Source organism: Asterias rubens, chromosome 4, assembly GCF_902459465.1.
Source record: "Asterias rubens chromosome 4, eAstRub1.3, whole genome shotgun sequence".
Lineage (NCBI taxonomy): Eukaryota > Metazoa > Echinodermata > Asteroidea > Forcipulatida > Asteriidae > Asterias > Asterias rubens.
In genome coordinates this window covers 8,787,917-8,800,080 of record NC_047065.1, presented here as the reverse complement: position 1 = coordinate 8,800,080, position 12,164 = coordinate 8,787,917, and the positions used below count along the sequence as shown (strand labels likewise).

Sequence of the window (12,164 nt, the reverse complement as noted above, 5' to 3'; positions counted from 1 at the left end):
TCCTGTCAATTAAGTCAAGGCCAAGTCATCTCTGGAGCCTGCCCTTTGATCTTGGTCCAGATCGGTCCTGTCAATGAACGCAGCCCCTCAGCACCTGCCACGCTTGTGGCCTGCTACATCTTCTTCCATAGCGAGTGATAGGCTACTTGATATAGCTGCAGGTGACATGCAGTGTCCTGCAAGCTTGATATGGCATCTGAGAATCATATTCCCCATAAGATTCTGCAACAAGATGTTTCGAGCCATGTAGCATCGTGGTGATACTCATCCACACTCTAAAAACGTTGGGTAACAATTATTGGGTAAAGTAATTTTGACCAACGTTTGATCGATTAGGATCCATTTATTGGTTTAAGTTTGAAATATTTACCCAACTTACATGAGCTGAGTTGGTTAATTTCATAATACCTGTTATTGGTTAATCTAAATCTAATATTGGGTGACTACAATTAGCCCAATCACTTGGTCGGTTTTACCTCAACACCAACTCATTGTCTCTTGTTCTCCATTACATTGGTTTAAGTGTTTAACCAACATTTATGCTGGGTTTTTTTTCAACTTAGTTTTGGGTTAAAGCTCAACCCCCAAAATTGGGTTACTGCAAATAAGCCCAACCGTGATGGTTAATACTTTCCTGGTAATTGGTCATTTTGGAAAAACCTTTTACCCACATAACTTGGTAAAATATACTCGGTTGTAACTTACTACCAATAGATGGTCTCAACTGGTTTAAAAATGTTAACCAACATTTATTTTTGAGGCTTGATTTGAACGTTCATTTTGAGTAAGCTCAACCTAATCTGTAAAACCTTTCCAATCAAAATTAATTTGTGATTCATTGGCTGCTTGGATAAAGGCTTTGATAAAGGCTTCGGTGACTAGTAGGCCAGCCAAAGTGCATGTGAAATTAGGATTTGGACGGCATAGTTTGTTAATGGCTGGCATCCATGCTAGATGTTTGGATCATGGGCTCGGGAAAACTATTAGGGTGGATGCCAAGCTTGATTTTGAATTTCAAATACTGGAAAATATTCACATCTTCCAAATGGCAGCATTGAGCAATTGTTGCAATAAATTTCGGTAAGTTTTGATAATATTTTGTACCCTACATATTCGTTTGATTGAAACTTTTGTATTGTACAGGGCCCAATTTCATAGAGCTGCTAAGCACAAAAATTTGCTAAGCATGAAATTTCTTCCTTGCTAAAAACAGGATTAACAACCAAATTTCCTCGTGATTGTAAGGATAAGCCAACAACAGCTGATACAAGACACAAGCAATGTGCAACAAATGAAAATTTGGTTGGTAATCCTGATTTTAGCAACGAAGTAATTTCATGCTAAGCAAATTGGTGTGCTTAGCAGCTCTATGAAATTGGGCCCTGATCAGTGTAAGTTTTTGAGCAATGTTTTTTCAGGGCGTCACTAAAACCAACAGTCTCTTCAAGCAGACGTTGCGTCCAGTTGGTCATCACCTGCTTTCTATGATCTTTATTTGTTAGCAGAACACTTACCACATCAATGTGCAATGTCTTTGGTGGTCAAATATACCAGTGGTATCTTTCTAATATCATCTGCCGTCGATTTCATCAAACTCTTCCTAACTTAAAGGATTAATCTTAGGACTTAAAACGAGTTCAGTTCCGTATCCAAAGGCGTAGGACGCATTGAACCCATCCTAAGTTAGGACGTGTTTTACTCGTCCTAACTCGTGTCTAATCTCGATTAATCCTAGCGTTAAATCCCTGGGTTTAGTCGGAACACATCAAATCTTAGTATACAGTGTAACTGTTTGGTATAAAAACTTCTAAACGCCATCAACATCTATGTATTCTTGGGGAGTTTCATATCTGCCAGATGAACACATCCCCCATGATCAAAGTTATGGTCATATGATGGAGACATGGCAGCATTGCAGAAAAAGCTTCCAGATTGGGGATCAAGTATCTGTCTTTCCGAGTCCTGGATCTCAATCTCCACCATCTCAATGTATTGAGACCACAGTTGGGAATTTGGATTTCCAGAGTGCACGTGTTGAATTTGTTTTTGAGCTCATGACCATTGTCACTCCTTAGAAAATCTGACAGCTGGTCTACTGTGCTCCGGAGAGTTCTGCTGTGTGTTTGCCGCCCCTCTATTTGAACTGCTTTTAAGTTGGGCAAGTTTATGAACTTCCACATCTTTTTGTTTAAAATATTTTTCACCAACCGAGATTCAAGCACAGACCATTTAATGTACCACAGAGCCTCGCAGGTCAGTCGATGTCCGCAATTAAAGGCGAAAAGTAGGCTTGGCCTTGAAGCATGGGCTCAGTCATTTTGGCTTCATAAACACCCGCCTCTGTTCACAAGTATTCAAGCCCAGCACTTTACATGTGTTGGCCAATAGCCTTCAGAAAGTTGAAGGATACGTGTAGTCCTCCCCTGAGAAAAATTAAATTCCAATCTTTAGACTTGCCCGTATGATTATTATTTCCTCTGCTGTGTATTGGCCGGGCAACTGTGATGATGATGTTCCTGACCTGTGTTATGTCCACTTGATCATAGTGATGAGAGTGTCATTGTCGTCTGCTAGTGCCTGAAGAGTATAGTGAGAATTCTTTCATCAAAGAAACTTGGCAAAAACGTACGTCAAGCTGTATTGTGGTGGTTTTGGTGTGCCTGGTTACATGTAGCTCTGGCGGAGTTAGCTTTGAATAATGGCACTCCAGATAAGAAAGCATACATTGTATCACTGCACAATACCCCATTCCCCAATTGTAGCTACAATGTATAAGTAGGATAAAACAAAATTTATTGCAACAAGAATGTTAATTCACTTATTACAGTTGAGTATTAACTGCGTACTTGGAAATGTTGAGAGTATCTTTGATATTAGACATACAGTTTTTGAGCACCGTGTCAAACTATAAAACTACTGTTTCAAACTAATTGCATGAACAGCACACGCAGTTCTTGTTTCAATTTACCACTTCAGAAGGTGTAATATTTTTTGTTTTAATTAAAAACTGCCTCGGTATATTTACCTTTTAATAACAAATTGTTAAAACAATTATATGCAGTGCTGGGATAGGGTGTGCAAACAAAAAACTTGGTATGCTCAAGATATGTATTTTAGGAGAAAATCGCACCTTAAGATTTAATTTTCCTATACATTTATGAAAAAAAAAACCATTAGCTCATAATTTCAAAGACTTGGAATTTCATTATGATGGTGAAAACACGTTTTATGGATAGATCTGCCATCTGGGGTCAAATTTTGTGAAAAATTAAAAAATGTAAAATGTTTACCTTATTTGAAACTTTTGACCTAAAAATTATCTTACATGAAGGTGTTATTCGAAAAAAATTGTTATTCAAAAGTAGTTGTTTAAAACAAATATATGTACCATTGAGGATGGGGAGTGCAAAAACAACTGGTGTACTCAAAATATACACTTTACAAGAAAATGTTAATTACATAGGTTTGTATAATATCAGCATAAAGTTAAAAATACAGTTTATGGATAGATCTATCAAATGTGGTTAAATATTATTCAAAGTTTGAAAATATTGTTTTTTGACTTTTGTTTACCTTTTGACCTTAAAATTCAAAATCAAGCTTGGCATCCAACCTAATCGTCTTCCCGAGCCCATGATCCATACATCTAGCATGGATGCTAGCCATTATTAACTATGCCGTTTTTTCTTCTTTTCTATAGCACTTTTTTCAAGTTTAGCTGGTCAATATACGACCAACAAATTGCCAAAACAAGTTATGGGAGAAATGAACAGTGAGCAAGGTTTCGTGCACTCAAATTGTACCTTGCCAAGTATTAATGATTGTATCAAATTGTTTTGATAAAACCTGTTAATGATGAATGCAATTCTTATGTTCTCCATGGTTGATGCATGTTTATGGTACCATGTTAGTCCATTTTCGACAGTAGTTTTTTGTTCATGTTTTTGTTTTTTTTTTTTTTTTTCAGATAGACTTTCAATCATGTCAGATCTGCAACATACAGAAAGGAAACTTGAATCGCATATTTGCTTTTGCACAGGTTACGGATTACGAAAGCGAGGTAGGTAACATGAAGAGATGTTCAGTGCGTTTTCATCCACGCGTCATGTTGTATATTTTTAATCTACTCGTCAATGAAATTTGCAAAATAATAAATTTAAAAATAATATAATTTTGCAAAAGTATTTTTTACCTGATTAACATGACATTCTAAATAATAACAAGGTTTTGAAAAGAGTAGTTACATTTCTGCTGACAACTTATTTCATTGTTAAATTATATGTGTTGTCGTTGCAGGAAGGCTTGAGGTTTTTCATCTATTTTAAAGGCCATCAAGAATATGAACTAGAAGCCGACAGCCAAGAGGAGAAACAGAAGGTACGAACATGTTTACATGCTTAGCTTTTTAATTTGTTGGTTAGTCGCCTTTTATTAAAACAAAATACGGCAAAAAGAACCTTTGGTTCATACACTGCATCTAAGATATATTCACACAATGCCTGCACACCTGGTTTATCACGTCATGGGTTCATTATGAGTGCGACAAGGAAGTACAGGTTTGTATACTTGTACGTAAACTATTTGGGTCATTCCCAGAAAGCTTATGTGGATGTTGTATTGTCCAACACTTGGTGTCTAACTAATAAAGGCTTGTGATTATAATGCGAGATACTGACCTTTAAACTGTGTGCATTTATAGATGTAGGCCTCAGATCACTTAAATTGGTTTGTACGGCTGCTGGTACAATGTATGAAGAAAGATAGGGTAATCAGTCTTATGTGTGTAACATTAAACACTACTTAGAGAGCGATGGGATGATGCAATTCATTCCCAATTACATACTCTTTTTTTAAAGCCATTATACACTTTCGGAACAGAAAACAAATAAAAGTTCACAGATTTACAAATAACTTACAGGGTTTACAGAAGGTAATTAAATGGTGACAGACTTCTCTGAAATGAAATGCTTTACTTTTCGAGAAAACATTTAAACATTTATCAATTCTCGCTAACGAGAATTACGGATTTATTTTGAACGCATGTCATGACACGGTGAAACGTGCGGAAACAAGGTTGGGTTTTCCCGTTATTTTCTCCCGACTCCGATGACCGATTGAGCCTACATTTTCACAGGTTTGTTATTTTATATAAAATTTGTGATACACAAAGTGTGGGCCTTTTGACAATACTGTTTACCGAAAGTGTCCAATGGCTTTAAGATAAGAGATTAAAATGTTCTCAAAAGCTCAATTAAAAAGATATTTTTAACTTACTTAGAAATAGTTGGCTTTTGAGGGGTTATTTTTGGTCATGGCAACATTTGAGTCAATTGACAGCTTACCACGCTCAAGTTATTGGATAACGGTTAAATGGTTCATTTGGCATAAGTGGGTTTCGCTTAAATATTTCCATGGCTGATTGGAAACTCTGCTAGGTTTTAACTGGACCCTGTTGTTTGTGTACATTTGAGTCAAGATCAAAATTTTCAAAATGTTAAACTTTGAATTTTTGTAAATCCACACAATGACATGATGATGATTGTAAACAAAACTAAGTTATCATGTACTGTATCGATCTTGATCTTAGCTAGAACGCAAAGAACCATGAAAGGGCGTGGCTCATTACTCGTGTGCTGTAGACAATTTGCCAAGAATAATTCCTGCACTACATGAGCATGGAGTTATAAAAAAAGATAACCTCCCATGGTATGAGCCATGTAAAAGAAGTCACATTTTATTGCTTGTTTGGCGTCAATTCTAGTTCTGCTCAATATCTTGACTATGAAATGCAATTGCTAGCATTTAATTAATCAATATGTGGTTGCTGAGTGGATTTTGTTACCAACACCTTACTTGTTGTTATTACTCCCTACCTATTGTTGCCTTTCAGTTTTTTAAAGATGGAGCATGCGTTAGGCGGAACGCCTAAGGGCCTGAGACAATTTTGAATTTTAGATGCTGTGTGGTGCAATCTTAGGCCAATAAGAGGCATAAACAATGGAACAGAACGTAAGCCTTTGAAATGTGAGCAGTCGAACATTTTAGGTTACAGCATCTTCAGGTGCGGATCTATGACACAAGTTTTAGGGGGCAAATCTGTCAAAGAGTGAGCATGCGAGTGTGAAGCCTTTACGGCATGGGTCCGGGCCCGTTTAAGGGCCCGGGAAAGCTTTGCATTTTAGATTCTCTGTGGTGCAATCTTGGGCCATTTTTGAGGGGGGACATTTGATAAAGTGTCCACATCTTTCAAAACGTTGTGTCATCCTTTGCCCCCTGGATTAATGCACGTTTGATCTTAGACGGTGTAATACTTGGGCCTAATGATAAGGGTGGTGAAAAAGATGGAGGACATTCGATATGGTGTCCCCCTGTCCCTCCCCTGATTGACGCCCATGTTACCTACAGGGTTCTGGGGTTCCCCTGACAGAATGTCAACCAGGGGTTGCGGGAGTTTTGTATACTTTTCTTGTTCTACTTTTTTTGAAGGTAGTGTTTTTTTTCCTTGTGCATTTTAGTTGTTATAATTATGTTCTAACTTATAATGTTCTAACTTATTCGTTTCCCTTTCCATGTGTTGTTGCGATGCAGCTTTATATGACCCAATCCAATCCAACATTTCAGAACTGACAAATTTATTGGAACAAGAAAAGTAATATCAAAATGTATCTCTATAATTGGTACCAACGTGTCATATTATTTTCCTCACCACTAGGATTGGTTGGTCATCCAATTCATTTTCAGTTGTTACCTAAAACTCAGAACAATGTGGGGATTGCTCATTTGTTGGATCTTCTCTGTGGAACAGTTCCTCAAGATATCCGTAAATTTACAGACTCCTCCAAATTTACTCTCAAGATTAATCTTTCCGAGATAACATTCTAAAGTTTTGTAGCTGGGTTGTTATTTATTGTTGATAGCTTTGCTTTTGTATGTGTATCCTTCTTTGTAATTATTGCTTTTGATTTAACATGCCTAAAACGCTGTATAGTTCAAGTTAAGTTTGGTTTATTTTAAATAGATATGCAGACTTCTTAACCTGATATTGGAAAACAACAAGTCATCTGCTGAAGGACGTGTTCTCACACAAGCAGACTTTAGAGGGACTCTAATGCGATGTCAACAAGTTGTCAAGGAAGGTTTTCTTGAGAAGAAAAATCACAACCTTTACACCACATACACAAGGTTTGTTTGTCTTTGGTCTGTTTCTTTTTGCTCATGGACTGTGTATTCATTTTGTACACAACGTCCAAGAGGCTACAGAAAACAGCTTAGCGAAAAATATTTACATGTTTACCTCACTAACTTTACCCTAAATGCAATTTCCGTAACTGCCACGCCTAATTCCTCAAGAGCTTGAGCTCCAATAGCGCCCTCTCTTGATCCCACATAATACTGTCTTGCATCTAGACTGGGCCCGTGTCTTTCAGGTCGCTGCCGCTAGATCAAGTGATTCAAAATAATCACTGCTCTCAAATCCGCAATGGAATTTGACTGCGTATCTAAATTATGTGAAATGACCGAGGTCAGAGGTCAAAGTATATGCCGGTTTTGCAATGTTTTGAGGCCGGTCTCTGGCGTTATTCACGAGCCTCGAAGAATGACGTCTGTGCGGCACTTAATAGGGCTCGGGCTACATTAAGGCTGAGTTCGGGCGGTGTGTTCTTGGCCCGAGTGGGCTGTTCTCACGCCCGAACGATGAGAACATGACCCGAGAATGATTCACTCGGAACAAGATCACACATCACCTATCATCGAGGGTTTCGAGAACAACACTTCACAAAATGGCAGCACAACATCAAGAAAATAAGTAAATTAGATGCAAAATGACTCTGCAATAGATTGTTAAAGTTGATATTGAAGTTGAAAGTTAATAGTCAAGTTAATAGAAAATAATGAAAGTGTGGTCTCTTTTCTACTGTCGGGTTTCCAACTGTTAAAAAACATCATATTTAACTGACGAACCACGTTTTCACATGACCAGTGCCGAACCTCTTTTTGTGGCGCTTTTATCACATCGTCGTTTGAGCGGATGAAACAAGAACAGCGATCCGTCTTGTTCTCGAGCACCCAAGAACACACCGCCCGAACTCGTCCTTAGGTGCCTGAACATCTGACGTCACATTTCGAGGCTCGTGAATAACGCCAGTGACCGGCATCAACACCGGCGCAAACCGGCGTGTGTTTTGACCTTTGACCCCATACATTTCAGATAGAGATACGCAGTCTAAATCTATTGCGGATGTGACAGGAATGAACTGTGAATCTATGGAAAGCTCACGTCACTGTGCACGTTTATCTAATATCATTGTATCAAATGGAATCACTGGATCCGAGAAGCATAATATGGGACCTGTCTTTATCCTTAAAGAGAGGGGCCCAGTCTACCTTGCATCCAGCCGATCTAACAGTAGACTAGGCTCCTGTCTTTATAAGGATAAAGATCCCAAAGGATAAAGACAGTATAAAGACATTTCCCTGCTCTCAGATCCGTATCTGTATGTGAAATGAATGAAGGTCAAAGGTGAAAGTACACGCCGGTCTAGAGGCAGGTCGCTGGTGTTATTCACGAGCCTCACGAAGTGTGACGTCAGATGTTCAGGCGTATTTAACAGCTTCCTCTTGTCTTTTCTGAGTGCCTGCGATGTTTGTTGTTTGCCTAAAGGAGAAATTGTTTTTTGCTAAATAGTTTTTGTTTTCGAAGATTTATAAGCGTTTGTTATGTTATTATTATTTTTTATTTTTTGCACTTTTGTGTAAGTTTTCTTTTTGTTCTTGAAGTGTTGCTTTTGAGAAATGGCCAAGAAAGGGCTTTAAAAAAACCTTTCTACAGCAGCTTGCAACAGAGGATGATGCGTCCATCGCAGCTCACAATGCATTAGTAGTGGCACTATGGGCAAGTTGATTGAAGTTGACATCCAATACTAACATATTTTGTTTAATGAATACTGTATAGCGTAGATGGGAAGAGCATCCAATCTTTTTCCAATCGCTGCCGCAGGGCAGTCCGGAGAGCTCACTATTTATGTATTAACAATAAAACTCGAACAAAACGCGACATTGCTTTAGAGATACATGTTAATGAACCTTTGGCTAATTGAGTGATGCTTCTAAAAGTAAGCACACACTTTGTAAATGTCTTGATTTGTCTGTTTCATTGTGATGAAAGTGCACAAAATAATCAATTAAATGTCTCTTGACCCTGAATTATGCCAGTGTGTTTACAAACATTTTCCAAGTTCAGAAAGTACCGTGATGGTGCTCTTAAAGAAGAATGTTTTAACTTTTGTGTACAGGCTGGAAGACATTGTTTCCATATTATTTGTGTGTCAATTGTTTAATCGTGCCTTTCCTTTCCTTATCAATGCTTCCAATAATTGTATAAATGTTGTATCCATTCAAATTGAACGAGTATACAAGTTCAGGAAACTCTCGGGTGTGATTTGAAACATTCCGAATCATCCAAATGGGAACATGTTGCATAATGTCTATGCTGTACTTTGCCTGGAATACAGAAATTGAATATGTTTTCAGGAGGTGGATTCGCATACGAGAGGGTGAATTATCATATTACAAACCAGATGAGGACAATCAGCAAGCTCTCAACATACTTCAACTTTCAGATGATGTTACTCTGGTCAAAAAGCTCAACTACAGTGGATTTAGCATAACAACAAGAAAGAAAGTGTACCTGTAAGTATTATTTACACCTTTAACAAATTTATCACTCAAACCAGTGTTGTAGGACTTGGGTCGTTCTTGGAATCGACTCCACGTTTACAGTCTCAAATTTACAGAACACAAACACAGATTTACAGGACACAGACAAACACATGTTTGTGAACCCCGCTAATCGAGGACATCTCTTTGTTACCCCACTGTTTGGAATTAGTTTTTTTTTAGCGAGGTCCCCAATGATATAATTGTACAAGAAAAAAGCGCAGCGATGACCTCCTCACTCTGTCAAACACCCTGATCCTGTTTGTTAAAGTCCTTGATTTCAACGGGTAGACACGCTCAGATTTACAGGGCAAAGACTAGGAGCTTAGAGCCTTAAAACGAAGAAACAACAAAGATTTATCACTCAGTGATGCTCAAGGCGCTTTAACAGTCATTATTTTCCTGCAAGGTATTTTGGACTTCGTTTGAACTATGAGACCTTCTCCATTTTCCAAGCACCATGTAATGGTCAAGATGTGTGCACTGGGAGATTGTCGTACCTTACACACAATACAAAAATGCCGCGCTCTCCCTTAAAGACACTGGACACTATTGGTAATTGTCAAAGACCAGTGTTCTCACTTGCTGTGTCTCAACATATGCATAAAATAACACATGTGAACATTTGAGCTCAATCGGTCATCAAAGTTGCGAGATAATAATGGAAGAAGAAAACACCCTTGTCACTCGAAATTGTCACGTGCGTTCTTATGCTTGATTTCGAGACCTCAAATTCTAAATCTGAGGTCTCGAAATCAAATTCGTGGAAAATTACTTCTTTCTCGAAAACTACGTCACTTCAGAGGGAGCCGTTTATCACAAGGTGTTATACCTCTCCCCATTACTCGTTACCAAGTAAGGTTTTATGCAAATAAATATTTTGAGTAATTACCAATACTGTCCCCTGCCTTTAACATAGCCCTTTTTATAATGCTACTTGGCCGGGGACTGGTTGGCTAGCCATACATGGCCATCCAGCCAACCCCATTGAAAATGAATGTGGGAAAAGATGATGGTTAGTGTTGAGCATAATTTCATAAGCGAATAAATAATTTAAAATAACCATTAACATGGTTTTTAAATATTTGGCTCCAACATTATGAATCTGTAAACTTATGATTTTTTGTATGTGTTTTATTGGTTTAGTTTCCGAGTCATCCCATCTGGTAACGCAACCCAAGCAAGCATTGAGAAGGAACGTGATGAATGGTTCAGGGTAATTTTCTCATTTCCTTTTCAATGAACAATGAAACATCTGGTTAATTTCAAAGTCCATCGTCAAGAAAAGTCAACATTGTATAAAGTTGTTAGGTGTTTTTTCTTTTGAGAACAACAAATAATATACACCAGAACTTCAAAGTTGTTCACAGTCATTGATAGTGTTTTTAAACTAAAGGTCATGAGGCCGACGAAGTGTAAAAAGCGTCTCAATGCAAGCACAAACATTTTCTTGTTATATTCTTAGGGATGTAGCATTTTCTTTTACTTGTCGTCATTACACATGATACCTGATGATGCCATAGTGAATAACAGCAACATTGTGGATTGCCATTTGCCAAAGTAAGATTTTAAATTATAAGTCAATAAATGGTTAGATATGTCACAAGTAATGATGTCACCATACATCTGTTTAGCTTGGGTCTCACTGACAGGTTGCATGCATAAATAGACGCTTCGTGCAGATATTGTTACGTTGGCTTTAGACCTTTAAACAATTGGATATTTCAGTTTCTGTTTCTACTTGGAAGGGTTAAGTGAGGTCATGTTTACAAAATTTCGCACTGTTATTTAGGCAGTAGAAATATTGAGTGTGGTTCAGGAGATATGTTTTCAACATGAATTTTAAAGAAGTACTTGAGCGAATTTGTTTTTGACGAAAATGACATTTAATCTTGTTTATAACGTGTTCTTTCACCATTTAAATGTATTTTTTTTATTTGTACACTTGTCGATTAAAAGTCAGGCCCTAACCTCAAGGTTTTGAAAAATTAGAAACACTTCTGCCGTTGACGACGAAAATTACTATACTTTGACGTCATGTATGGGAGTTTGCTTTGTAACACCTCTACGCTCCAACAAAGCGGCTATACAAATTGGAGCTCCCACATTTGACGTTACATGAGGGACGGAGCTTTTTGCGAATCTTTCTGAAAAGCACTGGATTAGGGTATTCGAAATGATTGTTTTTTGAAACAATTAAAATCTTTTTGTAGTCAAATGACTCAATTTCCTTTTTGGTTGAAAATGGTTGAAAATGGTTGAAATGAAATTCAGCAAAGATCACAACTTGCCACTTGTCTTTTAAACATGTGGACAGACGTAACACAATCCCCATGATGATGTCAATATAAATATTTGTTGAGAGCTTTGAAATGATACAGATATGACTATTTCCTTTGAGATTTGTTATGCAAGTGAAGAATAAGTTCATTCTTGTGAGAAAGAGA

General features: G+C 37.6%; 1 protein-coding gene across 3 annotated transcripts in view; it reads left to right on the top strand.

Annotated features, from left to right (window-relative positions):
• The window catches only part of LOC117289591, a 79,141-nt gene that overhangs the window by 13,920 nt on the left and 53,057 nt on the right, over positions 1-12,164 (top strand). For all 3 annotated transcript variants that reach the window (XM_033770785.1, XM_033770784.1, XM_033770786.1), the window contains exons 4-8: positions 3,968-4,060; positions 4,297-4,377; positions 7,019-7,182; positions 9,532-9,690; positions 10,864-10,933. In XM_033770785.1, coding sequence (XP_033626676.1) covers positions 3,968-4,060; positions 4,297-4,377; positions 7,019-7,182; positions 9,532-9,690; positions 10,864-10,933 — 567 coding nt within the window. The remainder of the gene's footprint in view (positions 1-3,967; positions 4,061-4,296; positions 4,378-7,018; positions 7,183-9,531; positions 9,691-10,863; positions 10,934-12,164) is intronic.